This window comes from Seriola lalandi, unplaced genomic scaffold, assembly GCF_002814215.2.
Source record: "Seriola lalandi dorsalis isolate HSWRI2012SDOR001 ecotype SW California unplaced genomic scaffold, Sedor1 jcf7180002054331, whole genome shotgun sequence".
In the NCBI taxonomy this organism is placed as follows: Eukaryota; Metazoa; Chordata; class Actinopteri; order Carangiformes; family Carangidae; genus Seriola; species Seriola lalandi.
In genome coordinates this window covers 29,681-56,708 of record NW_019524884.1, presented here as the reverse complement: position 1 = coordinate 56,708, position 27,028 = coordinate 29,681, and the positions used below count along the sequence as shown (strand labels likewise).

Here is a 27,028-nt window from a genome sequence, read left to right as displayed (position 1 = left end):
TGAGCTGTACAGTGTTGCTGTCATCTAAATTTGTAATGACAGCTTGTCCTGGATAAATCCACCCTCCACACACCTTCATATTCTAACATTTGCAGTTAGCTTGCTTGTAATTTTCCCCTGCATACTAAACCAGTATCACTGTTCATTTCATCAGTCCACTAAAGTGATCATCTCCAGACACCCTATGTTGAAATCAGCTTAGATTAGCATGTCATCATGTGTCTCAATGATCAATTCAGACATGACAAGTTATAATTTGTGTTATTTATAAGGTTTTTTTATATTGTGTTTGTATTTTCTGCATCACCAGGTAACTTAACTGTTTCCTTTGTTTTGGCAGATCTCCAAAGTTTTATTGTTTATTTCACCATGTTCTTTATTTTCAGTTTGTCCAGTAACTGTTTAGGCAACAAAGGTCTGAGGAAACTACTTGATTTCCTGCCTCATCTTAGCCACATCCAAGAAATCAAGTAAGGCTCACACAAAATATGAGGTTTCAAATAAAAAGTGAGAGAAATGTTCCAAACAATTACAAAAAAAAGAGAAAGAAAGAAAAGTTGGGGGGTGTAGTTAATTTAAATGAGGGACCTTGGCAGCATCATGTGAACTATGGCTGCTTTGTCGAGATAGAAAGACATATTTTAAAGGAAAGAGGGAACTGTTGTTGTTACACAGAGCTGATCTAATCTTGGTAAGTTGGCAGAAGCAGCACAATAATTTTATCTTCAAACATCCCTAAGAAAATGTGCCAATGCTAATCTACTATGTTTACCCCTGGGGCCATTTTCAGTCCAAATACAGTAGCTCATATAGAAGTAAATTATGTCCCTCCTCCTGGCTCATTGTGTTTGTGTGTGTTTTTCAGTGCCACGAACAATGATATCGACATGGAGGGAGTGGTGATGTTGGCTGGTGCTCTGTGCTCCTGTCAGGAATTAACAGAAATTCACATCAGGTACTTTCTGTTTTACATTTTAGGCTTTTAATGATTCTATTAGAGCAGCAGCAGAGCGAGCACCTGTTTCACCAACATGGCAAGCTGCCAGGTAGAACTGCAACAACAGACAAATGCTGTTAAACAGCTCGCTTAAGTCTGTTTATCAAAAAAATAAAAAGTACATACATGTATGTAAATTTGCATAGAGTTGAATTAATTATGGAAACAATGTTCTTGTTAACAATAAACTGGCTTAACGTGCAGATTGTGCATTGTTGATATTACAGTGATGGGGGGAGACAGCAGGTGATCCTGAAGTTCTGCTCCGACGAAAGGTAGAAAAGTTGCATTTATAAAAACCTCCAGACATCACGAACACCACTGTCTACATTTTTATTAATCCATTAATGAGCAAATTCTGTGCTTGTCTTATTTTTCAGAGACGACCAACAGCGGCTCAAGATGTTCAGGTACAGTAAGATCATAAAGAGTTGGGGGGGAAACACACATTTGACATTCTTCTGAGTTCAGTATTCTTCAAAACACTTTACTAGAGCTGCAAGGATTAGTTCATTCATCAATTAGACGAGCAACAGAAAATCAGCAACTATTTTGATAATCAATTAATTTAATTAGAAATTTTTCCAAGAAGAAAATCTACAACTTTACGGTAACGCAAGTCATTAGCAAAGTTCACACATCATTCATTTTATTTTGTAGGGTAAACAAGAGCAGCATCCTGCCATCTGATATAACCTCGCTGTGTAGGAGATTGGTCCAGTGTCGCTCCCATTTGGAGTTAGAGTAAGTTTAATAATTGTTTATACACAAGTTGTTATTTCATGGTATTACTAAACATTAATATCTTTGTATGTTGTGTCAGTTTGTCTGACAGCTCATTGAAAGACGAGGTTGTCAAGAATTTGGTCAAAGTCCTGCCAAAGATGGTGTCACTGCAGAGGCTCAAGTAAGACATACACACATGATGTTGTGGTTGGATGGTTTTGTGTGTGAGAGTGAGTAAACTTTTCTGTAGCTGTATCCAGTTTATTTTGTGTTGTCATCTTAAACTTAAATGATCCATGTGGGGAATGTCAATCCCAGTGTTTTCTGTATGTCTATTTAAAATTGTAGTGACATGTACTGTCAGTTATGTCATGTTATAGATACAGACATACAGAGATGTGTCCAGGAATAAGAAGGATTTATATAAATATTGTGTACAAGGTATTAATTATGTATGGACACAGTACTGTGCACCTCATGATATATAATATTATATAATACTGGTTGTTTTTAAGTTAGATAGCTCTAGTCTGATTGGTAATTCATACTTTAGTAAACCAGTAGTGCCAGCTTGAAAATGACAAGCATAATGTGTTATCGTAACAGAACATGAAGCTTTAATGAACCAAGTTAACCGACACCTAAAGATGGTCCAGTTTGAGCTCATCCACCACCCTACTATTCTCCTTGGTGTCAGTGTTCAGCCTTCTGATGAGACGAGTGTTTTTTTTCTCCTGGCAAATTCACCATAAGAGAAATTTCATAAAAAGTGACAATAGTTAATAAACAACCACACTGACACGCAAATGTATTAAATCTAACATTTGTTAGTTATTTGATTACTTTCTCGTTTAACTTTAATAAACCCTTTCCTTTCTTCCTCCAGTGTCAGCAACAGCATCTTTTCCACAACTGGGGCAGTGAGTTTGGTCAGTTGTTTGACTGTCAGTCAGCGAGTCTCATCTTTGGAGCTCAGGTACAATATTAATCTGTCAAGGAAAAAACAATCCCACATTTAAAAATCAAAGGTTTTAGCTCTGTGCAGTTGTGGGTAAAATTATATGGAGCAATTATAATAAATAGGTTCCTGCAATGATAGGTATCTGGCATGGATTATGTTTTTAATTGGTGCTTTGACCTCGTTCTCAGGCCTCAGAGTGAATGCTTCATCCATTTTGACAGAGTGGAAGCCAAACAACCCACCTGCAGGTCTGTGATCAAGTTTCAACGTTGTTTGTTTAGTTGTTTTGTTCAGTGTCTACTGATATAACTCAAAGACTTAGTGGATGTCAGACCTTCTAAGTTTGTTACTGTTCCAATAATCTATTGTACATACAGTTCAGATCAGATCAGTACTAGCGTCTTCTAGTTTCTCTTTCAGTCAGACGGCCGGTGTGGTTCAGTATGACAATGATCATGATCTTGGCCAGCGGTGGCGGAACTTGGCAGCAAATTTGTAATTCCTCAGGAAAAAGGCAGGAACATCCTTAAATTACATCCTGCCAACTGTTTTGCTTTTTTTTTGCTTTCTAAGCTAAAGTGAAAGAATATACATCATTTTAGAGCAGCCCACATAATGTCAACAAGAGAGAGTCACAAACCAAATTTAGATTTTATGACACATAAATAGCAGTTTATAGTTGCTCAAAGAAGAGAGAGAAATTGGCAGAAGAAAAACCGGAGGTAATTGAAAATCCGATTATGGAGTATCAGTTTGAAGTACATTGGGTTTCCTAATAGTTGTTTACTGTGTGTGCTGTGTGACAAGAAGGAGCACAAAAAGAAGAATGTTGTAAATACTGACTCTGACTTTAATGCCCTGATGTATTTTCTGTCTGTCTTCCAGCTTAACTCATTTTAGCCTGAACAGTGACAGCTTGGAGAGGTTGATTGAAGTCCTACAGCGGGTTCCTCAACTGTCTGACCTGGAGTATGTGCCACAAACACTCTTCAATACATTAGCGCCCTACCCACATACAAACCAGTGCTTTCTTACTGAACCGTTGGTCTGGATGATAAGTAACTCTTTCTTCCGACTGCAGTTTGTCAAGTAACCAACTGGAAGATGAAGGAATGAAGCGTCTGATGGATTCTCTACCAAGGCTTAAAATCACCAGCTTTATCAAGTGAGATACGAAATATTCCTTTTTTTTTTTCAAATTAAATATTAAATGTTTATCTTTTACTCTCAAATATCAATATCAGAATCAACAACAAACATTTCTTGTTGGCGAAAGGTTGTAAGTAATATAACAACATTTCTTCATCCGCAGCCTGAGCAACAACAGCCTGACCCAGCAGGGGCTGTTGGATGTGGCCAGCACACTGTGTACCTGTGATAACGTCTCAGGTGTAGAAGTCAGGTGAGTCTGTGAACCGTAGAAATGAATGAACAGAGGAGCAGGGAAGAAAGCATTTAAATGAACTGTAATTAATCCCTGTCTCTTCTCCATGTTCTGATGTCTGCTGGTAGCCTGGGAGCAGAGCAGAAGTGTCTTGTCTGGTTCAGACAGTACGGAGGTGGTGGAAAAACTCTGAGGTAATACCCGAATATAAATTAAATTTGATAATTATCACATTACCACCGTGCTGCTTTGATGTGTGAACCACAGTACATGATGTGTTCCTAATCTTGTGCCACAGAATTAAACCACTATGGGCTCTATTTTTGTAAACCCAGTAGTGCGAGGCAAGGTTGTTTAAAGCTCTCAGTGCACATTGCTTTTATTCCATTCATTAGAGGATATACCTTTGATAAATCGCCATGTGTTTAGTTATTCTTTGTTCTCTCTCTCTCTTTTTCTGTCTCTCCACTAGTGTCAGCGAGAGTAGTTTGGAACGTGAACATCTGGTCAGATTAGCAGAGAGCGTGTCTGACTGTTCCAGTCTGACCAAACTGGAGTAAGTACATCTTGTTACAACTGTCAGGGTTTGAGGGGTTTGGTTGGACCCAAATGCAGCCAACACATGGGAGACGGTGCAGAAAGGTTTATTAAACAAGAAGCTTACACACAACACTGGTGAAGCACAGGGAAACACAGGGGAAAAACAGGTAAACACATGAACTCAAAACAGGAGACATGAACAGGCAACATGAACAGACCGAGGACAAACCCAGAAATCGACAGCGAGACAACAGCAATAAACGGACAAACCGACAAAGACAAAGGGAAGCACAAAGACTATATAGACAAGGGAGGCAAGGGTGATTGAACACAGGTGAAACACATTAGGGCGGGGCAGACAATCACCACACAGAAACAGGACCAAGACAGGAAGCAAACAAAACTAACAAAAGGTGTCTGCCATAGCAAACCATGACACAAATCAGTGTTTAGACCATTTTATAGCTCTCTCATATGAAAAGCTTCAGTAACTTCAGCTTTGAAGGAAGTTATGAAAACAGACATATTCTATTTCCCAAGGAATTACTATTTAAAAAAAGGTTTTATCCTTAAAGTGACAGCAATGTATCTATATTTAGTATTTATATTTTTTTGACAAATTTTATGTGAGTCCTGAGCTCATAGAAATTGCTAAAGACCTGAGTCGTTATTCTAAGCGTCTCAGGTTGTCTTCTGTTTATTTTATTTTCCCTGTGAGTGATGTTTGCTCTGTGCTTGTTCCGCAGATTAAAGAACAACTCCCTGCAGTCAGAGTGGATTGAAGACTTTGTAAAGGTGTTGAACGTCGGTCAGAGAGGATGCAGCGTCAGGTGAGAAGAAGTACAGTAGCTACAGCCTGTGCTGTTTGCTCCTGAACTGAAATGTCAAACCAGTTTCTATCACAACATACTGGGAAATGTGTCCATTCTGCTGTAGCTTGTTATTCTGTAACATTTGAAGCTGAGAGTCTCAGTAGAAACACTGACCAAACACTAAACAGGCTAAGTTGAGGTTAAGTTGTGTCAGTTTGGCCTGTTTTTTAGCAGTGAAAGCTGAAGAATTTTTAAATGTGTCACTCTCTGTCTTCTTGTCAGTATTGAGGAGAGTTGGATCAGAGCAGACAAAGCTACTGGTTTAGTGTGTCGCTGTCTCGAGCTCGGCAGGAACATTCAAACTATCGGGTAAGATATGCAAATACAGACACACGCACGCACACACACACACACACGTCTAAAGACTATACACGCTTAACAAGTATTATATAAGTCACTGTAGAATTTCCCTAATCAAGGAATACAGAACATGTGCTGTCGTCAATAACACTTTCAAACACATATATTTTGCAGGGTGCACCACACCACACTACACCTGTCTCTGATGACATCCTCTGGACTGACCTCAGTCAGGTAATAAATGAATAATTATTAAATGTATAAAACATGTAAAATGAAGTGTAAAATATGAAACCAACATCTGTAGTCCCTTGTAGTTCGACAGGTTCAATGTTTTGTCTCCTGTAACTTTGCTGATCCAGTTCCATCAATGACTACAGAGAAAATATGACACTTTTTCCTTTAAATGCCTAAAGCCTTGAAAATTCAAATCTTACAATGATGAATGATTTTATTACAGTCCCTCTGTTCTATGTCATGTTAACTTGCCATGTTGAAAGATACTGAACATTAAATTGGCCATTCTCAAGACAGTGTTCTGCTGAAATCCTTCTTATGCTGTAAAACAAATTAAGCAATGCAAAGGAAAGACAGAAGAAAAACTAGGCAAAAATACAGGTGGTACATGTCGTATCATATATTCACTTTAAACCCCTGGAAAATGTTTTCAGGAAGATAGAAGCGCCAGATATTGTTTGTCTTCATAGCTGATAACAGCAGGAAAAAGACTAAAGCACATATTTCGTTTGCAGTTGTCATAATCTCTCCTCTCCTCTTCAGCCTTGTGGACTGTGCACTAGATGGGTGCCAGCTTGCATCTATGAGGAGCGTCTTCCAGAGGTGTCCTTCACTGACAGAGCTGGAGTAAGTTCCCAGTATTTTCTGTTGGAATGTAATACGCACACAGCCATAAACAAAGGAGGTGTATTTGTAAAATCATGGAAGAAACTAAATGAAAACACAAAAAAAACATGTTTGTTCTCATTATTCACAGTTTTTCCGACAACAGTCTGGGGATAGAGGGAGCCGAGTCGCTCTGCACTGTTCTGCCCTCGCTGCCAAAGCTCACTTCTCTCAGGTGAGAGCTTTTTGTGACAGTTTTACCAATGCCTCTCTTAAAGTTGTAGCGTGACAAGTGTCTGCTCTCGTCTTTTTCAGTATTGTCTCCAAAGAGCCGTGTATGACTGTGGTTGAGAAGCTCTCAGAGGCTTTGCTACAGTCTACAACTGTTCAGTGCCTCAAGTGAGCAACACATACACAAACACATCTTATTGCTAGTCCTAATCTCATTGCCTTTATGCAGAGTCTTACTGAGTAGCACTGCTTCATTCTTATTATGTCTTATTTCAATTGTCTACTGTACATAGTGAACCATGGGTAGCAGAGAGGACCACACAACTCGCCATGTCACAAAAGTTAAATATTTTTATATTATATTCCTGTGCAACATAATCATTGTCCTCCTCTCTCTTTCTCCCAGTCTCTCAGGTCACGTGATTAGCGACACAGCAGCACAGACTATGACCAGAATATTTCCTCGTTTACGATCACTCAAGTAAGCATTTAACATTCAGTGCAGATGCTGTAACAGTATTGTAAAATCCCCTTGTAGTAACTGTAGTAGTAGTTGAACATTTGACTTGTCTCTTGTCTCTAGTCTGTCTCATTGTGTATGGTCAGCGGCTGGAGGGCTGCAGCTCGTCGAAGCACTGGGACAGTGTGTTTGTTTGGAAGGCCTTTGGTAAGACACACACACACACACATGTGCATATGAAGGATGCACAAAAACAAGTACAGAAAGAGTGGCTTCCATAATGTCATGAAGTATGTGTTTGTCTCTCTGCGCTTCTGTGTTGTGTGTATTTGTGTGTGCACCCCAAGTCTGGACTCTGTGCACCTGGATGAAAACAGCATGGTGCGTCTGGCACAAGCACTGAGGAGCATCTACTCCATACGCAGTCTCAAGTAAGAAACACAGTCTCATAAGATGAACTGATTAGATTTTGGTTGTCAAAGGTCAAGGTCACTGTTACCTCACAAAACACATTTTTGGCCATAACTCACAAATGCTTACTTTAATTATGACATAATTTAACACAGATGTCTAATAGGATAAAATTATGAATTGATGACATTTTATATCCAAACCGTCGAAGGTCACCTTCACTCTGACATCATAATGTTCTGCAAAAACACTTCCACATTGCTGTAACTCAGGAAGGGGAGATTATGACCATATTTCATGCAACTTGACTAGTTGGCAGAAACACACAACCAGGAGCTGGTAATTATAGTTATAAAAATGTATTGATGATACCAAAGCTGACCTTTCAAAGCTGATTTTGAAGGCTAACCAAGTAAAATACGACCTCCTGTAACCATTCACCACGTATTTGTAAGTATTTATTTGATATAGTAACTTAAACCAGCAGAACTATTTCAGGCATATGTCTTTAATGTTAATACTGCAGTCACACTGACACATTTATTCGGACATATCTAACACCACTCTAAAAATCCGGTCTATTTAAGATGTCATGCAGTAGCTCAGAGTGTCCCTGCCAAAGCCGCAGTTTCACTGCTCGTATTTCAGCCACTGTTGCTGCAGCTCATCATTCCAACATGTCATCAGCTCCACATGAAGCTCATCATAAATGAATTGGGTCTGATCCTACAATCGCACCCCCCGCCCTCGGGGGAAATGTATCATTCCCGGTCCTCTCATAGTGCTAAGCTGTAAAGTATTGCTCACTGATGAACTGCAAGCGCAGAACACAGACTCATAATGTCAGCGTTTGTACTGTACATGGCTGTATATCATATTTGCATGGCTATAAAACAGTCTCAGATGAGATGATGATTTTTATAACACTACTAATCTTCATGCCCTGACTATTACCTATAGGACATCCACTCCTTGTTCACAACCAATATAACAGTTTCACAAAAGGTCTGATTGTTTGGTTGAACTGCACATTTGACCCTTTTTATGTGGATTGTGTGTGTGCCAGGCTAAATAAGAGTGACACAGTGGTGGGACGATCAGGAGCAGACAGTTTGTTGGATCTTCTGGCTGCTATGGAAGGACTGACACTAATCGAGGAGATAGAGTGAATATTTCACACATACAGAAAATCTGGCACATAAACCAATGTGATAAACCTCTTTTAAGTCTGTCATTAAAGTTGTCATCAGTGATTTTGGGTCTCTTGTGGTTTCAGGTTGGAGGGCTGGAGGATGGCTGAAGGAGGAGTGGAGCAGCTAACCAGTCTCCTTCCTATCTGGACGCAGCTCAGGAAGATCAGGTAGGCGTATGTCACATGTCTCTCCCCTTTATGTTCTACACATAAACACATCATCCATGGTATTATAGCCTGCAGGTCATCATTATATTGTTCTTGATGTCAAGCAGTGGTCAGGGTGTAGAAAGACCTTTTTAGATCCTGAGTAATCTTTCTCGCTCTTACTTTGTGTCTGGTGTGAATGTAATATATGTGCATATATTGAATTTCCATATATGAAATATATGTACATGAACAATTTCATATATTGACACATATTTCTAGCCCATACAAATGTATATGTATGTATGCTTATTTTGTAGACATATGTTAAATACATATAAATCCATCCCAAAGCCTGTCAACATAAACACCACAAAATTAATGGGAAACTAATAAGAGAAATATATATAAGCATATATAAATTTTATATGTATGTTGTTTTAACAACTTGCCATGTAAAAATGTATTATTTTAAACTCAAGAGTACAGTTAAGTGGTATCTACAAATCATAGGCTTGGCCTCCTCTCGATCACACTGGTGTGTACTGACGGCCATTCAAAACATACCGGCTGTTTTATTATACAGTCACCACCTTCTTTATGGAGACCAGCTGTTCCCCTTTGGCAGCAGCTCCTTTCTTTCCAAGACTGACAGTCACAAAAGGTCTTGTGGCTCAGTGCCAGATGCCATTGCTGCATTCATTCATGTATTACATGTTTTTGTTGTTACATTCTGTTCTTCGAATTGCTGCATGGCTCCTATTAAAGTTTAAGTGCATTTCTGAACATTTCTGAGTTTGGCACCACCCAGTGGTAGTTTCCAAGAAGACAGCAGTAGCTGAGAGTAGTTTTAATGTCACTCTCAAAGTGTCTGTGTATGTCCATCTTCCAGGCTCTCGAAGAACCTTATCAGCGACCAGTCAGGAGAAAAGCTGCTGGAGGTTTTGATCCGCTGTAGTCATCTAGAGGAGCTCTAGTAAGAACATGATATCACATTTTTATATATGTGGCTCATTTCTGTGAATGTTCTGTAGGAAAATAAATTATGTTACACATGTAACACATAAATCACACATGTAAACTCTTAAAGTCTTCCAGATTGTGTAGTATAATTTAGTTTTTTTTAGCTGTTTTTTCAGATTTTTGCCGGATGCATTTTGGTTAAAGAGAAGAAGAGTCATGACAAATCTTATCTTTTGCATATTTCTTTTTGTGCTGTCTTCCAGTTTGGGCAGCAACAGTCTTGGTGATTTCACTGCTGCCAAGATGGTCCTTGATCCACCAAAAATGACACGTATCACTGTGTTAGAGTAAGTCACACACACACACACTCTCAAATTTGTTATTGACATTTATTATATTAGACGGAGTTGTCCTGAGGTTTGTTTTCTTTATGTCTGTCTGTGTCTTTTATAGTATTTCAGAGAACGTAATTGGATATGAAGGGTCACTGAGTCTGTCTAAAGCAATAATGTGCATGAAGAACCTCACCAAGATTCAGTAAGACTCATCAGCTCCTCCTGTTGCCGTGGGAATCACAACACTAATGGATCACTGGCTGCACTGATTGTTTCTTTCTCTTGTGCGGTCTTTTAGATTGACCTCTGTTGGGACTTCACAGCTGTGTGCTGTAGCTGCCAGTCTGGCTCACTGTCCTCTCATACAGGATGTGGGGTAAGATTAAAAATTGTCATGCAATAGTGGTAGTAAACTAATAGAAATAATAGTAATTGCATGGAATAGAGAGTGGGGTTATTACTAAACTATCTTGAAAACTTCAGCTAGCTCAGGTTAGCATCAAATTATATGAGTTCTGGGTGATGAATTTCATTTTTCCAAATACATCTCTCTTGCTTATTTAAAACTTCAATCCTGCAAAAGTCCAAGACCAGGAGCCACATGAATGCAGTCTTTGTGACATTTTCAATTAAATTTGAATGGAATAAAATTGCTCTTGTCTGTGAATTCACACTTCCTGGTGTGAGCCTGAAAACAGCAAAAATATCACGTTGTATCTGATTTTTAAATGTGAATAATATGAAGTGTTTGTTTGTCTCTCTAGTTTGGGATGGAATAATTGTGGTGATGAAGTGGCGCTGGAGCTGGCCCGGGTTTTGCCTTTCTGTCAGAAGATGACCAGAATAGAGTGAGTTTGTTAAAACACACTCAACCAGTGTTAGTTTTTGCAAATGCTTTTAGATTTAAGACATGATTTAACAATTTAAATTGTATGTCCTCTGATGGGACCCTTGCCCCACACACTGTTACATAACGCAATATGTATGTGTGTGTTTATTTCTCCTAGTCTGGAGTCCAACAGAGTGAGTGTTTTTGGAGTGGAGGCGCTGATAAGAGCCTTAAAGTCGTGTCCTGCTGTTCAGCTCATCAGGTAAATGTTTTCTCATACTGTCTCTCAGACATGGTTTGTCCCACACAGGCATCGGTTAGTTTGACCACAACTTATAAAGTCTTGTTAATGCCTGTTATTTACTTCAAGTCAGTAACATTTGGATTTAAAAAAAAATTTTTTTTTTTTTTTTAAATAGTAAATTTTCCACCACTGTGCTTTTCAGGCTGTGGAGGAACAAAGTGACTGTCAGCGAAGCCCAGAGGCTGAATCTGAACGACAGGAGACTGAATTTCTCATCCACTTAATGCGATCTGTACTGATACATGGTGGCAGCGATTCTCAGAAGTAGCTTTCCACTTCATCAGTGTCTGCAGAGATGAATCACTGCTATAGTACAGTGTCGCTCTCGCCACAAAATGGAATCAGACTTTGTTTTCCCTGCAGATTATTCATCAGAAAGCATGAGCAGGGATGAGTTGTGTATCCTACGACGGCAGCAGCTGGTGTCTCTAATGGTGTGAATAGTGAAAAGACCACTATGTGGTGCACACAGTATAGTGTATATATAAAAATTTTCCCTTTTGGTATTTTTCTAAAATGTCTTGGTTTTTTTATTTTAAGAACTTCTCTAGGGAACATTGTATTGAGGTTTAAAAGTACAGTTGAATGGTTTGTTGAGAGAATTAAGTGTCTATTTTTAGGACTATTTAAATGTATGACTATGCATTTATTGGCCTCGTTTCACAGCAGTAAGCTGAAGCAGCTGACAGCATGGCGGTGTCCCCTCATGGTGGTCCTTTTTTTTTTTTTTTTTTATTGGTTATCAGCACACGTTGGTGTGTTGTGAACATTGAAACTGAGTTTTAAGCTTTAACTAGTGCATGACCACCTGTGATAGACAACTGGAACAGACAAATCTATTCTGTTACCACTGCAGCCTCTGACCAGAATGCATGTTTAATCTATCATATAACGTGATAGATTGAAACTAATATAAAGCTGGATGAAGTCAAGTGCTAAAATGCTAAAATAAACATGACTAACTTCCATACAGGAAATAATTTAATCACTAGCCAATATTTGCAAAATGAACCAGCGGGCTATAAAGTTTATCAGATGTATTTTTGGTGTTTTCTCTTTTTGAGAAAACCTCATCTTTACATCTTGGATGGTTAATGTAATGTAATGTAATCCGCATAAAGTCGGTTTTGGCTAATTGTTAATTAGTATGCACATAGTAATGTTTTTTTTGGTTTGTTGAACAGACAACTTAAGAAGCAAGATACTAATTTGGGGTGGTAAGAGAAAGGAGCTGTCAGTGGCACTCACTGCTGTGAAACTAGAGCCCATGATGTAAAGGATTCCTTGATTAGTATATAATATAATATAAGCAGACTCTTACACACTGAGTCACTTTGCACTGTAATTGCGTTTACAATAATAAGAGGCCACATAGCTGAAAACACAATAATACATGAACTGACAGGGAGGAAAGACAGGGACCCACTCTCTGCTCTTATGGTCATTTAAGGTTGTGGCCTCTTTCCAATTTGCGTATTTATTTCTGCTGTCATTAACGAAAGGAATTATCTTTTTTTTTTAAGTTATTTATTAAGTTTTGATGCAGACTGAGTTTAATTTTTTACATAAGTAAATTGTAGATGGGGACACCACACACTGTAACAATTACAAAATGGGTCTCACTACTGATATTTCTTTTGTTTCTGAGTGTGCTGATAATGTTATAATGATACTGTCATTTTTTAAACTAGGAGAGCACCTTATTTGTTTTCCCATTCCTCTGTGTATTATTTTTTTGTATATTTTTTGGGGCTTTTTATGCCTTTATTGGATAGTATAGTAGAGAGAGACAGGAAATGGGGAGGCAGAGAGAGGGGGGAGGCAGAGAGAGGGGGAATGACATGCAGTAAGGGGCCGTCCGATGCGGGATTCGAGCCGGGGCCGACTGCAGTGAGGACTGTAGCCTCTACACATGGGGCGCCTGCTTAGACCACTACGCCACATGACACCCCCGCTGTCTATTATTATCCAGTTTCTTTCTGGTCTCTGCAGAGACATTGGATTTAAACCAGCGCAGAAGAGAAGCCCTGAAGTAACTTATCTGTTCAGACTTGTTTTGCTTTCAAGGTTTGTGTTAATGTTGAATTTTGAGTTCTCATGAGGAAAAATTGCCTGTATCCTTGACATTTAACCATTCTGACTTGCACTGAGATGTGTTTTGTGAATTAAAAAAGATTATCTTGACATTTGGCCTTTGTTTACACTTGACACAATCAGCTGATTTCTTTTTCTTTTTTTCTTTCTGTTATGTAAAAGACAAAGGTCAGTACATGTTCCACTTGAGTATGTTAAGTTTCCACATAGAATATTTGTAATATCTTTGAAGAGGCTCCTTGTCTGTCAGCAGCAGCTGATATGACAGCTGTGCCTGTGACTTCTGTGCAAACACAGTCACATGACTCCCATTCATTTATGTTCACTTGGCACTCTCTAGTGGTTAAGACTGGTGGTGCAAATATGGTGCAGTTGCTTCTGCTGCTTCCCAGATGGATATATACAAGACAACACAACCAACAGGGATCCTCATGTTGAAAAATGTTATCTTTGGTCCTGTTAATATATTAGTGAATAATGTTAACAACAGCTCTGAATTAAATAAATGAATAAAACAATGAAACACCCAAACCCAAAACACTATGCGCTTTTCACAGCAGATGTGTTGAACATTCTGTGCACACTGGTTCACTGTCCCACCGTCATGTGTCACTGGGACACTGCAATAGAACAGTCATCAGTACTGGTATAAGTAACTGTACTAATGGCTCTCAGTAAAAATATCTTAAGTATGATCAGCAAAATTGAAGCTACATATGTTTTTAACCGTTCAGTTTTAAGTGGTACAGTTCCTATAAGTCTGGAGGGCCGCTTATGTAACTCTCCTACATAAAGGTGCTAGAACAGCTGGTCTTAACAATTACAGATCTAGCTCTTACATTATTACTGTATATTATTGGATTAATATTACTGACCTATTCACATATGTAAGCACTATATTAATGTTGGTGCTGGCTAATTTGACCCATTTTTATACTATTAAGGGGTTTACTGTATAACAACACTTGAAACTGGCTGTTACATAAATGTAGTGGAGTAAAGAGGCCTACAATATTCTCAGGAAATGAGTCGAGTAGAAAGATAAATATGTAAAGTAGCAAAAAAATATAAATATATATAATACTAAAGTAAAGTACAAGTACCTCAGAATTGGACTTAAGTACAGTCATTGTGTGTGTTTCGTTTCAGCATTAGTAATGTGGCTGCAATGTGCTGAAAAGTGATGGGGACACTCAATGGTTCTACCTGCATTAACCACAAGAGAGTGCCAGTGGAACTATACGTTTTCCACAGTAAAAGATAAAAGGTTGATAGTTTTATACTAATCATAGGGCCTCTATGAGATAAGTCGGCCACACAAATTTATGATAATCAAGTTTTGCAACGTAACAAAAGCAATACGTCATCATGCTTCAAAAATAAATGAATAAAACACTTAGGACGGAAACAGTCTCCCTCTGCTTTGACACTGACGCTTTTATTTTGTACGTGAACTCGCCGTACTTCCGGTCTGAAGCTAATCCTGGTAGCTTGACTCAGCTTTGTCCGTCAGAGGCGCTTGGCACAACATATTGCGGGCTACGAGGATGATTTACGTTCACACACTGTTGCGCCTTCCAGGATACTCAGGATAAAAATGGCAACGGCAATTTCAGTTTTTTCTCTTTTATAAAAAGAAAAAAAAAAAAAAAGTGTCTTCGGTGTTTGTTATTAATATTTTTACTCCTGACTGTGCGCGGTAATTAAAGAAACTGTCAACTGAAGAGCGGCGGAGAAGTTGGACGTCATTCACTGAGGTGAGTGTGGCATTAGTTTTCACGTTTTGTCGTTGTAGAAGATTTAACAGGTAGCCGGTGTGTGCGGGGGGCTGTCAGGAGGATGCTGAGGGGCTCAGCTGGTAAAATGAAAGTACAGCCAAAATGTGTTGAGTGCGCTGGTTAGAGAGCTTAGATGCGGAATAAGGAAGGATGTAACATTTTGCTGAACACCTTGCTTGCAGGGTGAATATCGTGTATGTGCATGAAAGAGAGAGTTGCTGTTTTACTGTTTTGATTTATTTCATGTGAAGTTGACAATGCTCTATATGATTGCTGTTTACAGTCTGCGCTTCATTTCTATTAGCCACTTAAGCGCGAATGTGGCAGACAGGACATGCAATCAGACTTAATGACTGTGTGCAGAGTTCACTCTGCTATTAACACGGAGAAAACAGCTTCCATGCTGCTCGGCTCGTCAGTCAGTCACACTTAACCTGCCCTCTCTGTCAGGTTTCTCTGCTCTGCCCTCCTGCAGAGAGGTGACTCAGGTGTGGATGTGCAGTGTGACTGTGTGAACGTCTTCACCAGGATCAGTGCAACCACAGACATGTGCAAAGCTGTTGTTGTTTGGTTGGTTTTTGTATCATCCTGATATAGCCTGCTGTATAGTACAAGCTTACATATAATTGCACTCAAACATCCACTGTAGTGCAGCTGCACTCTTTTACACAGGAGTGTGGCAGATGACAGGGAGGTGATTGGTCCTAATAGCATGTCCATTAGTATTTACTGCAGTTTACAGCTGCAGTTCCCAGAGTATATGGTGCAGCAGCTTTTGGATTAACACTGGAAGATATCCAAATGATGTTTTTCTTACCTGCAGTGTCAAAGTTGGGTAACGCCCCTTGTTTGTATTTCTCTGATCAGTCTTGACAGATTCTCCATGATGTCCTGCTTTAACATCTGCCCCAATCACTTCATTCATTCATTCATTCACTGTATTTATTTATTTATCCTTCAACAGTCTTAATTAGCAGTTTAACCATCATTCAAACCTCCGCTGAAGGCTGAGTTAATTTCACTGAAACCAGCTCCCTGACGAACTGGCATTGTTAATGTAATCAGTAAATACAGGAGTAAATGACGATGAATGACTGAGTAAAAGTATTTCAGCCAGTCAAAACAAGCCTTTCACCGCCTATGAATGGCTGAGTAAATGAATGAAAATATTGCACTGGCTTTTTCAGTACATCACCACTACCAGTGTGACATCACAGGAGCAGAACGGGAGGCGCACGCTGGTTATGACACATTAGTATCTTAGCAACAGACAGCATCGTTTTAGCATGCTGCTCTCAGAACAAAACCACCTTTGTGGACACAAGGTGCTGTCCTGTTTATTTGTCCTCATCGTTTGTGGAAAATTATTTCAAATGTGACACAAGTTGTTAGTGAGAAGCACATGTTATGATTACACTCAGTGTTTAATGATTTTATGTCTTTTCCACTCCTTGCCTGACGCTTCACCATTTTGGAGGCTCTGCAATGGCTCTGATCTGGGCTCAGGGCACTGTGTGTGTGTGTGTGTGTGTGTGTGTGTGTGTGTGTGTGTGTGTGTGTGTGTGTGTGTGTGTGTGTGTTTCTTCATAATGTTATATATGCTGGAGGGCAGCCATGACCTACACCAGGGCCACCTGGCATGGCCAAAGCCTCACATCATGCTTGTGTGTTTACGTCTGTTTTTAATCTTTACTCCGTGGTTATTTCTAGCCAAACGAGAGTTATTAGTTTGCTGAGGGCTGTAAAACCACAGGTGGTGTAATGTAGCTGTGATTTATTGATTATTTCTTCTTACTTGTGCATTTTTCTCCCCTTAAAAAGAAAAGCAATGTTACTATCCAAATTCAACAAATGTCAGTCTCTTGTGCAACATTATTTTTATGATGATATTCCTCCGTCTCTTTTCTTTAGATAAATGCACACTCTCCCTAGCAACAGATGCGTACACCCCAGTGTGTTGCTAGAATCTTATTTTCTTTCTGTGGTGATGTTTCCAGTAAATTATGATGTTGTCGGCTGTCGATGCAAGACACACATCACACACACTTGCACCTGTAAAGCGTTAGAGTTATGTAAGAACTCCAGCATGTAACTATATGTTCTCCTGGACGGCAGCCGTGCATGTGTCTGTAACAACTACCTACAGTTAATTTCACAGAGATTGAACCTTTCATCTTAATCTCATCAAATTATATTATGTCAATGTATTTGTGTATTTGTTCATTGGTCATCAGTGACTGACGGATACTTTGGGATGGTGTATATTGGTAATAAACTGCCTTTAATGTTTGATTTATGTCCTGCTTTATGTAATGTGTTTTCGTTTTGTGGTTTTTAGCCATGTTAGCGGCCTGGCTACTGTTGATGGTGCGTGCAAGAGACATTTAATGGATTGCCACGAAATTTGGTACAGACATTTATGGTCCCCATCAGATGAAGTTTACTGATTTTGGAGATCCCGTGAGCTTTCATTGAGCTCCTCCACCAACATTGGAGACATTAATGGTTCCCAAATGACATCCTACTGACCTGATCCGCTGAGTTTTCCTCTAGCGACATTATCACGTTGCTATTTTTGGTTCTGAGAGAAATGTTTCAACTACTCACATTTGATACAAACAGTCATGTTACCAGTCATGTTTGTGATCTATAGAGCTGCAACTATTAGTTGATAAGCAAAAAGTTCAACAGCTTCATCAAACGTGAGAATTTTCTGCATTTCTTTGTCTGATGTAATGTAAATTGAATATTTTGGGGTTTTGGACTGATGGTCACTCAAAAAAAAGTCAATTAATGTTTCACCATGTGCTCTAGGACACAGTGAAAGACACTTACTACTGTATTCAGATGTTTTATAGACATAACAATGGCTGTTGTACTTTGTGTGAAGATGGTTACTATGGTGAACATTGCACCTGCAAAACATTCACATTTTAGCGTTCTGATCTAGTTTGAAGAATCACTATACACCGTCTCACAGAGTTGCTAGCATGGCTGTATCATATTTGCATTAAGGAACACCTGTTGGCTTTATTACTTATTATCAAAACCATATCCTTCTCTAAGGAACACTGATCTGTTGTCCAAACGTCCAAAGTTTTATACTATTTAAGATTTCATGGGGCAGTCATGGTCAATCAAGAAACCGCCAGTGTGGGATGGTGTGTGGGCGTGTATGAAGCTGAAAGTTATTTCCACTTATTTCTCTGTATTTATTTTCTTCCAGGCTGATAAGTTGTGACCTCAGACCATGGCCTACACTCTAGGCTCAGCCACCGAGGGCCAGACGCGCAGTGTCGGACCTCAGCATTGCGTCACTCGGGTGGAGCTGTCCGTCACAGCAGCCAGCCTGCTGGACCGAGATGTAGCCTCCAAGTCGGACCCCTTCTGTGTCCTCTTCCATGAAGTGGATGGAAACTGGGTGGAGGTAAGGATGGCGGGATGATTGGTTCAAAGAAAAACTGAGGTGGAGGAGGAGTAAAGAAGAGGCATGTTTTGTCTTCATAAAGATGAAGATGGGGAGAAATCAGTGAAGGATGAAAATGGCAGATTGAGGAGAAAAAGCCAAACATAGAGATGTTGTATTTAGTGTTGGGATCATAATGAGTCAAGCTTCTCCAGTCTATGTGTCAAGGGGAGAGAGGTGGAGAGAAGAGGATAAAAGTGAGGCAGAAATAAAGAGAAGACTGAAGGGAGGATGGAAGATTTGAATAAGTTTTAGAAGTGCTTCCAAGGTCACATTCGCCATGCTGGGTCCTCCAGCAAAGAAAAAGATAAGAGGATTTGTCTGTTGTCTATGTTACTTTGCAGGCTGTATATGTTGTGAGCCAGATCCAAACTCATGATGTCGTGACCATCTGGCATGCGCCCTGGAGTACTGAGCTCAATGGGATATTGTAATATTTGTCACTGTTGGTCCAAAGTTAGTCTAGAACCAGTTAAAGACGTTATTAGAGCTTGAAATGAATAAAAGAAGGTTCCACTAGTGATGCTCTTACTGGGGACAGAAGTTCATTTAGAGTCTGTCAAGTTTGTCTTATCACTTATAATCTTTGATTGGGCAAAATATACAGATAGAAGTTTCAGCTGCTGTTTAATTTATGCATTACTGGTGTTGAATTGTAATGACTAGTAAAACAGTGTGTGGTAAACATGGCATTGCAGCTCATGAGGAATACTGGAAACGTCTGGAAAAGAGACAAGAAAATCAGTCTATGGCACTAAAGTAAAACCACATTTCCCATCATACCTGTTGCTTGCTTTTGTAAAGGAAGTTGTATTTGGGTTGCGTAGGTTGGAAATAAATGTAGATTCATTAAGAAACAGATCAGACTGTTTACGAGAATGAACATTTTCTAAAGATAAAGGTGTTTTGTTGTTTTCAAACAGTTGGTCATGAGAGTTAAAAACATGTACACTGACACATAGCTCTATCAATTAAAGTTGGGTTTAATGACCTCAAATTATAGACTTTGGCTGATGTGAGGTGCCCATCCTTGTTTGGAGTTTCCCAGTTGTAAATATGACTCGGATGCTGCCATGAATGGTATTTAAAAGTTGAAACTGGCGATTACAGTAAATGGCGGACCGGAGCGAGCAAATGAAAGTGGACCTGTTAGGGCAGGACTAATTACACCATCCTTATTTCTACACGGAGTCCAGTGATATAGTTTCCAGCGTATTAGCTCCGCCCACCCTCAACCTGTGTCATGTCAGCTTGGCCTCCTCCCAGGTGTTTCCTTCCTCAGCTAAAAAACATGTAGGTTAAAGGTGTGGTCACACCAGGATTTAAAATGGTTGAAATTTTAGGGTGAAATCAATTAATTCCAGTGCAATTGCTGCACCAGCTAGAGCATTATTTCCCTCTTCAATGACTTTATAATCATGGACAGAATGTGAAGTGGAAGTAAAGAGCAGTGGATAGAAAAAATAATACAATACACTGAGGTTGTATAAGCTGTAATCAAAGAGAAGAAGATCAAAACCAGGATTTCTGAGGAACACTAAACAGAAAACATTATTTAAATTATGCCTATAGATATATATATATACACACAGACATCAATCAGCTGGTAAGTTGAGTTCAGGCACATTAAACTTTGTGTTCTGATTCTTGTTTGAAGCTTCTTGCTCGGATTCCAGGAACTACGTATGATGTGAAGGTATGATATCATTTTATGGTGTAGGAAGAGAAAAAACATGAGCTCTAGGTTGAAAATGCTGAAGAGGAAACTGGTGAAGTTTTGGTGTGTGTGTAGGTTGCTGCCTCAAGGCTTTTCTGTAGCGAACAGCTGGTCAACAGGGCAAGCTGGCTTTTGTGTATGTGTGTGCATGTGTGCCTGTGTGTGTGTGTGTGTGTGTGTGTAGGCGAGTGCCTCTGGTTGTAGCTAGCTGTCGGTCAGCAGGGCATGCAGTTCTGATGTGAAATTTCCAATGGTTACTATGGCAATGGGAAAGGAAACAAAAGCTTAATGCTGCTCCTGGAGTGAAGGAACGATGCAGGAGGCGAAATGAGGCTCAAACCTTTTCTTGGATATTATCCAGCGCTCGCTGTTTCTCTCACACTCGCAGCTTTCTCACTTTCTCAAATCCCCTCCTGTTAGCTTTGTTTTCTCTCTCCATCTTTCTCCGATTGTCTTTCTCATTCCTGTCACCCGTCTTCCCATCTCTCTCTGGCTCACTTCCTGTCTATCTTCGTCTGTCTTGTGAGATAGAGGTGTGAGAAGCAGCTGGGTCCATCAGGGGAAAAGAGAGAGAGAGAGGGTAAGAGAGGGTAAGAATGTGAGAGCGAGGAGGTGCGAGAAAGGGAGATGAGACAGAGGGTGAGGAGAAAAATTAGCAAGAGAAAGAGCGAATGGAGAAGAATAGGAGAAACACAGAGGTGAGAATGTGAATGAGCGACAGACAGAAAAAGAAGTGGAGATGAAGGAAAGCGGTGAACGAAGGAAACCATGATGGGAAAAATATGATAGCAACCAAAACTGGTGGTGAAAGACTCTAAAGAACATGATAGGCCTACATAAATATGGATCTCAGTTGTTCCGATGACTTGGCACCCAGTTCGCAGGCTGGTTGGACTACTTTCTAAATCCTTTGATTTTTTCTCTCCAAACTCCAAACTCCTTCTGTTAATCTCAACAAAGTGACAAACTGGGGTTGGCAAGATGAGCAATTCAAAAATCTTTTAAAAAGAATGGAGCAGGTTTGTTGAAATTTACCTATGATATTTCAAATAACAAATTATTTAAAAAAAATAAATAAATAAATAAAAAATGCTATTACACTGGAGTAGATGATTACATTTTATTCCACATTAATTTTCCTGTATATTACCATGTATGTATGAAAAATACTGGTTACACCAATCGACACAAAGCAGTTACACCACTTCACCATGTTGCTTCTTCAGTCAAAGGTCATTGTTTGTTAAAGAAACTGACCCTAAAAGTCACGTATGACTGTCAAAAAGGTCGTTGGCGTCTTATTATAATATAATTCGATGCAGAAAAAACATCTGACACACAGAATCATCAATCATCTTTTATGGATGTGAATTTTAACGTATTGTTGTTATTGCACTATTTGTACCACAGAGGACAAAAACCTTTTGGAGTGAGTGTTTTGTTGGTTTCTTCTCGGTCTCGTTTATCTGATAGTGAACATGTACGGATAAAAATAGAAGATAAAAAGTGCCACAAGGTTCTGATTCATTTCCATAGCCCAGTGAACCAGGTTAAAATCCACAGTGACAAAAAAGTGAGACATGCACTTCAGCCCGCCAGGCTTTCACGATGCCCCGATAATATCAGTTTTTAAGCCGCAAAGTGCAGCTACTCTCTTGTGCTCTCTTCCCATGAGTCAGACAGATGGGTAAGTGCTGTAGGCGCCGTTAGCAGGCTAAAGTTAAACCCCTTTCCCTCTGAAGTACCTCTCCCCAATTCTTTAATCATTACAATATCTACAGGGATCAGAGAAATTTAAGATATTTTGAATAGAAGCGTTCATAATGACACGTAAAAGGTACATTTTATGAAGGTTCCTTAAATTTATAGTTATTTAATACTGTAATGATATCAGACAACAGTGGAGATCAGCAGCTACACTGAGACACATTAATCAGGACAGAGTGATATATATTTTCACTGTGACACAGTACAAACAGTCTAGGTGTAAAATTAAATGATAATGCATGAAAATAAAGATGAAATGGTAAATTGCTAATATGCTGATTAGCATTGCATGTTAATATTGCCATTACCTTAAAATATATATAATGTTTGTCTTGTTAACCATCTTAGCTACATTTGCTAATTAGCATGAAAAACCAATAGTCAGCTATTTACCAATCAGCTGAAGCTGATGGGAATGTCATTCCTTTTTCAGGTAGTCGATCATGAAAATGAATTAAATCAGAACCTGATGATCCTGCAAGGTGAAAAGTCAGAGAATCACCTGGACCTGATTATTAATTAATCCAGTGGGGACATAAACATCTGAACATCACAGCTCCCAGTAAGCAGAGTACAAACACCAGTCAGGTTTTACAGCCAAAGTGGGAGGCAGAAAACAACACAACGCTAATCTAATTTAGCAGGATAGTGTATAGTTTCTTTTTTCTAATTCTAATATGCTATGTAAAGTACTCAAAGTCTGAGTGATTAGCTCAGACCTTTACACAAGTAATTCAGTCCCAGGGTGTTGACATTATACGGCCACCGATTCAGAAGAGGTGACAGGGCAGACATATACTGACCTTGTCTAATGGTGGACGGACACACTATGCAGTGTGTCCTGGGTGAGTCAGGGTGGAGAGTAGCACAGCCAGTGAGTGTTAGTCATCCAACCACCTGGTTTAGAAGACCCAGAGAAAATAACATGGCTCTCACGCTGCTCTTACAGACACCCACACACTAATCTGTCTGTGCGCAGTTCAGGCTATTTTTTTGGGGCCATGAGAACTCAGCACTTGTAATACCTCAAAGCTGAACCCACCAGGGAAGAGGGTTAAGATAAGAGACGTTCACGGTGAGTTTGTTGATTCTCTTACTTTCATCATGAGGTAGAAGTATTTTACTTATTCTATAAAACATTTCAACATCTATAGGATGGATGAGCGCAAACTTTGGTACAGAGCGGCGAACTGTGCAAGACGCACTCATTGTTGGCACCAAGATCAGAGTGCACCACTGGACTGGTATCGCTTACCGTCCACTGCTCCTCTCCTCCGACCAGGCCACACTGGGGACAGTCAAGATACCAAACAAGCCCAGTCAAGGAAATAGCCTTAGTGTTCCCAGGAAACTTCCAAGTCCCTCTTATTAGTGAATACATAGTTGGATGTAAACTTATCAGATTTAGTTAAATGGCTAATTCTTATCCACAGTGGATGTTAAAAAATTTTAAATGTAAAACTAACTCTTCCTGTAAGACCTTACTATTCCACTGGATACACAAGTACAGTCACAGTCAGCTTGATCTTTTTGTTTTAAACATCTATGTCTCTCTTTGTTACTTGTCGTTTAGCTGAGCCGCACTGAAACAGCTGTGAACAACTTGAATCCGGTGTTTGGAGTGAAGTTTCAGGTGGACTACCACTTTGAGGAGATCCAGAAGCTTCGCTTTGCCATGTTCGACGAAGACAAGTGCGCCACGCAGCTCTACGAACACGACTTCCTGGGAGAATTCATTTGTACGCTGGGAGTGGTACGGAACGATTTCTGCTTCCAAAGTCCAAAGTTTGTTCTGTATTAAATACAAGAGGTATAGTTCAAGAGAATGAGTCAGTGTACACTCTGGCCAACTAATGAATTGACCTAGAGTGAGCTGACTCAGGTAATTGGGTTCAGACTATGTTTTAGAGTAGAATAGGTTAAAATAAAGATATCCTGTAGTTCATACCCATATTTTTGTTATTTCTATATTTTGCTAGATTGTGTCCAATAAGAAACTTCACAGACCGTTGATCTTAGCCAATGGGAAGCCAGCTGGCAAAGGATCCATTACGGTAAGCATCAGTGCTTTTGTTCCAGGTATATATCCTGATCCTCCTCTCTTTCTGTGTCTCCTGTTGACTCACTGAATACACGCTGTACGTCAAAGGTTTCCGTTGCTGGCCGTGTGGATGCAGTTGCTGTTGTTTACTATAATGGCATGGTCGCAATGGCTGATGATGATGTCAGGGAAGATGTTATTCAGGCTGATGCGCTATTACTGTTGTTGATAGCTGTTGTTGTTGTTGTTCCTGCTGATGTTGATGTGAATGTTAATAGTTACCAGCATTTTTGTTGCAGCTAATATTGTGCTGTAAATGTTATTTTAGATAACAGCTCAGGAGCTGTCTGACAACAGAATCATCACTTTGACCCTGAGTGGGCGTAAACTGGATAAGAAGGTAGGCAGTTAGACCCACAGGCGCACACACTCAGGATGCAAACACACACACACACACACACACACACTCTCTCTCACTCACACACACCCTCACAAACTCACTCAGAGTACATTCGAGCATTACATACTACTTTAGGACGCACAAGCTAAGCCCACACAGACAACATTTACAGTAAATGTTTTCACACTCTTCACCTTTGTCCGCCAACTAATGGGCTGTCAGGTGCACAGATAGGTGGAAATGAAATCCATGTAAGATCTGGTCTTATTTTTAAACGTTTTATTTTCAGTCTTGGGCCTATGAAGTAGCTGCTGGTATATTGTGAGGGGAAGAATGACAGCAGCACAGCTTGAATTGTTATTTGATCTAATGCTAAGGTGTCAAGGCTGTGCACCCTCTGGTTAAACCACCAGGATACACACAAAATCACAGCCATTGCAGGGGCCCAGGGTATGTTTTAATAAAAAGGATTGTAAGGATTGGCCGAGAGGAAGGAAGGTGGAGGAAAGACACATGGAGGGAGGAATAATCTTCACCCTGTGTATAGTTTATTTGCATTTTACACCTGATAAAAAAAGAACTGTTCATGTTGGTTTTGGTGATGTTATAAAAAAAAAACTACAATATGAATATAAAATGGTCAAAAAGAACATAAGGAAACTTAGCAAGAGTCTGGACACTTCAAACAGGAAGTAACATGGAGTGGAGCACATACCATAAACATCTGGTAAGAGAAATTGAAATATAGCAAACTGATTAGTCACTAAATAAACTTGAAAGTATGTCTGACAAATATGTAGTTATTTCTTAATCATGTAAATTGAACTGAAATAACTCAAAGATAATTTATTGTTAGCATGTGGTTAGCATCCAAAAGCCCATTTGCTCTAATGCTCAGACCTGTTCACAACTTAGCTACAGAGGCTAATGGCAATGAAACAAAGAGTGCTGCGGTGATAATCAGCCTTTACACACAACTAGAACAACCGCTCTGTTTCATGGATTTGAGGGAATAACACAATAGAATTGGAGGTACTAGTGTGTCATGTGGCCAATGTGCAATATACTCTCTAGAGGGCACAGGTTAGCAGCATGACACCAATAATTAATAGAGATTTTTTTGGCTACTAGACTATAATTAAGTATCAGTACAGTGATCAAATATTGCAGTTTGGCTGATGAGAGGAGAAATTAGGATAAAACAAGAATTACCCCCCAAAAAAAGACTTAACAACAAACTCTGTTCCGTGCAGGACTTCTTTGGGAAGTCAGATCCCTACCTGGAGTTTCACAAACAGGGAGACGACGGTAAATGGATGCTGGTGCACAGGACAGAGGTGAGTCATGGGTGGGGATTAAAACACTGTTTGTGTGTGTAGAAGGCAAATTACTGATACTTACATAATTCTACTGTGGCTACAACTGCATCATATATCTGCCGCTGATTAATTTGATGATAACTTGCCTATTTCTGTGTCTGTGATTTCAGGTCATAAAGAACACTCTCGACCCATCATGGAAACCTTTTACTGTGCCTCTCATTTCTCTCTGCAATGGAGATGTGGATAGAAACATCAAGGTGATTAGAGCTCGCACTTCATCTGTTTGAAAACCGGCGTGGTTTTCAATTTCTTCTTTATCAGATGTTACAGACTGACGATGGAAAGGACAGGAGGTGGTTAGCTTAGCATAAGTTATTTTTATTGAAAATACAAGAGTAATAGCCACTTGAGTTTCAAAAAGGAAGCTGTAGAAGATAACCACATCATGGAGAAGATGATAGTATGATGTGATATGTTCTACTCAATGACAGGTTCTGTGTTATGACTATGATAATGATGGAGGCCACGACTTCATTGGAGAGTTTCAAACTACGGCTTCCAAGATGAGTGAAGCCCAGAACTCAGTGGAGGTAAAACATGTTTGATATTATTGTAAATGCTTAGAGCTGAAAATTTCCAGTTGTCCAACTGTTTTTTTTTACCCTGTGAAACATTTGACTTTTCAGTGATGTGTCGCATTATACGTGTACCATCAAAGATAGCTAATAACTCAGTTCCCATCAGCCCCAACTCTACTTTGACACAACATGCACATACTAAATATATTATTCCAGCATGCTAAATATACACAAGCTAGTAAGCTAACGGTCTAAATGTTACATGCTCAACATCACATGTTCACACGGTATGAATATGTTTAAATGTATGTTAACATTCTAGCTTGAGGGTGGCATCAGCATGTTAGCATGCTAACATTAGCATTAAGCT

At 39.5% G+C, this 27,028-nt stretch overlaps 2 protein-coding genes across 2 annotated transcripts in view; both read left to right on the top strand.

Annotated features, from left to right (window-relative positions):
• Nucleotides 1-13,679, top strand: part of nlrc5 (NLR family, CARD domain containing 5) — a 31,455-nt gene extending 17,776 nt beyond the window's left edge. Inside the window, exons 24-54 of the mRNA XM_023407217.2 lie at nt 387-470; nt 866-955; nt 1,225-1,272; nt 1,378-1,407; nt 1,658-1,741; nt 1,821-1,904; nt 2,610-2,699; nt 2,873-2,932; nt 3,570-3,653; nt 3,766-3,849; nt 3,997-4,086; nt 4,197-4,262; nt 4,541-4,624; nt 5,355-5,438; nt 5,703-5,789; nt 5,955-6,014; nt 6,561-6,644; nt 6,775-6,858; nt 6,939-7,022; nt 7,261-7,335; nt 7,438-7,521; nt 7,662-7,745; nt 8,792-8,890; nt 9,002-9,085; nt 9,957-10,040; nt 10,291-10,374; nt 10,481-10,564; nt 10,661-10,738; nt 11,127-11,210; nt 11,370-11,453; nt 11,638-13,679. Of these exons, the coding sequence (XP_023262985.1) occupies nt 387-470; nt 866-955; nt 1,225-1,272; nt 1,378-1,407; nt 1,658-1,741; nt 1,821-1,904; nt 2,610-2,699; nt 2,873-2,932; nt 3,570-3,653; nt 3,766-3,849; nt 3,997-4,086; nt 4,197-4,262; nt 4,541-4,624; nt 5,355-5,438; nt 5,703-5,789; nt 5,955-6,014; nt 6,561-6,644; nt 6,775-6,858; nt 6,939-7,022; nt 7,261-7,335; nt 7,438-7,521; nt 7,662-7,745; nt 8,792-8,890; nt 9,002-9,085; nt 9,957-10,040; nt 10,291-10,374; nt 10,481-10,564; nt 10,661-10,738; nt 11,127-11,210; nt 11,370-11,453; nt 11,638-11,719 (2,467 nt within the window). The 3' untranslated portion in view covers nt 11,720-13,679. The remainder of the gene's footprint in view (nt 1-386; nt 471-865; nt 956-1,224; nt 1,273-1,377; nt 1,408-1,657; nt 1,742-1,820; nt 1,905-2,609; nt 2,700-2,872; nt 2,933-3,569; nt 3,654-3,765; nt 3,850-3,996; nt 4,087-4,196; nt 4,263-4,540; nt 4,625-5,354; nt 5,439-5,702; nt 5,790-5,954; nt 6,015-6,560; nt 6,645-6,774; nt 6,859-6,938; nt 7,023-7,260; nt 7,336-7,437; nt 7,522-7,661; nt 7,746-8,791; nt 8,891-9,001; nt 9,086-9,956; nt 10,041-10,290; nt 10,375-10,480; nt 10,565-10,660; nt 10,739-11,126; nt 11,211-11,369; nt 11,454-11,637) is intronic.
• Nucleotides 13,680-15,121: 1,442 nt separating this feature from the next.
• The window catches only part of cpne2 (copine II), a 37,964-nt gene continuing 26,057 nt past the window's right edge, over nt 15,122-27,028 (top strand). Inside the window, exons 1-8 of the mRNA XM_023407216.2 lie at nt 15,122-15,346; nt 18,594-18,794; nt 23,891-24,070; nt 24,297-24,371; nt 24,687-24,758; nt 26,012-26,095; nt 26,248-26,337; nt 26,572-26,670. Of these exons, the coding sequence (XP_023262984.1) occupies nt 18,618-18,794; nt 23,891-24,070; nt 24,297-24,371; nt 24,687-24,758; nt 26,012-26,095; nt 26,248-26,337; nt 26,572-26,670 (777 nt within the window). The 5' untranslated portion in view covers nt 15,122-15,346; nt 18,594-18,617. The remainder of the gene's footprint in view (nt 15,347-18,593; nt 18,795-23,890; nt 24,071-24,296; nt 24,372-24,686; nt 24,759-26,011; nt 26,096-26,247; nt 26,338-26,571; nt 26,671-27,028) is intronic.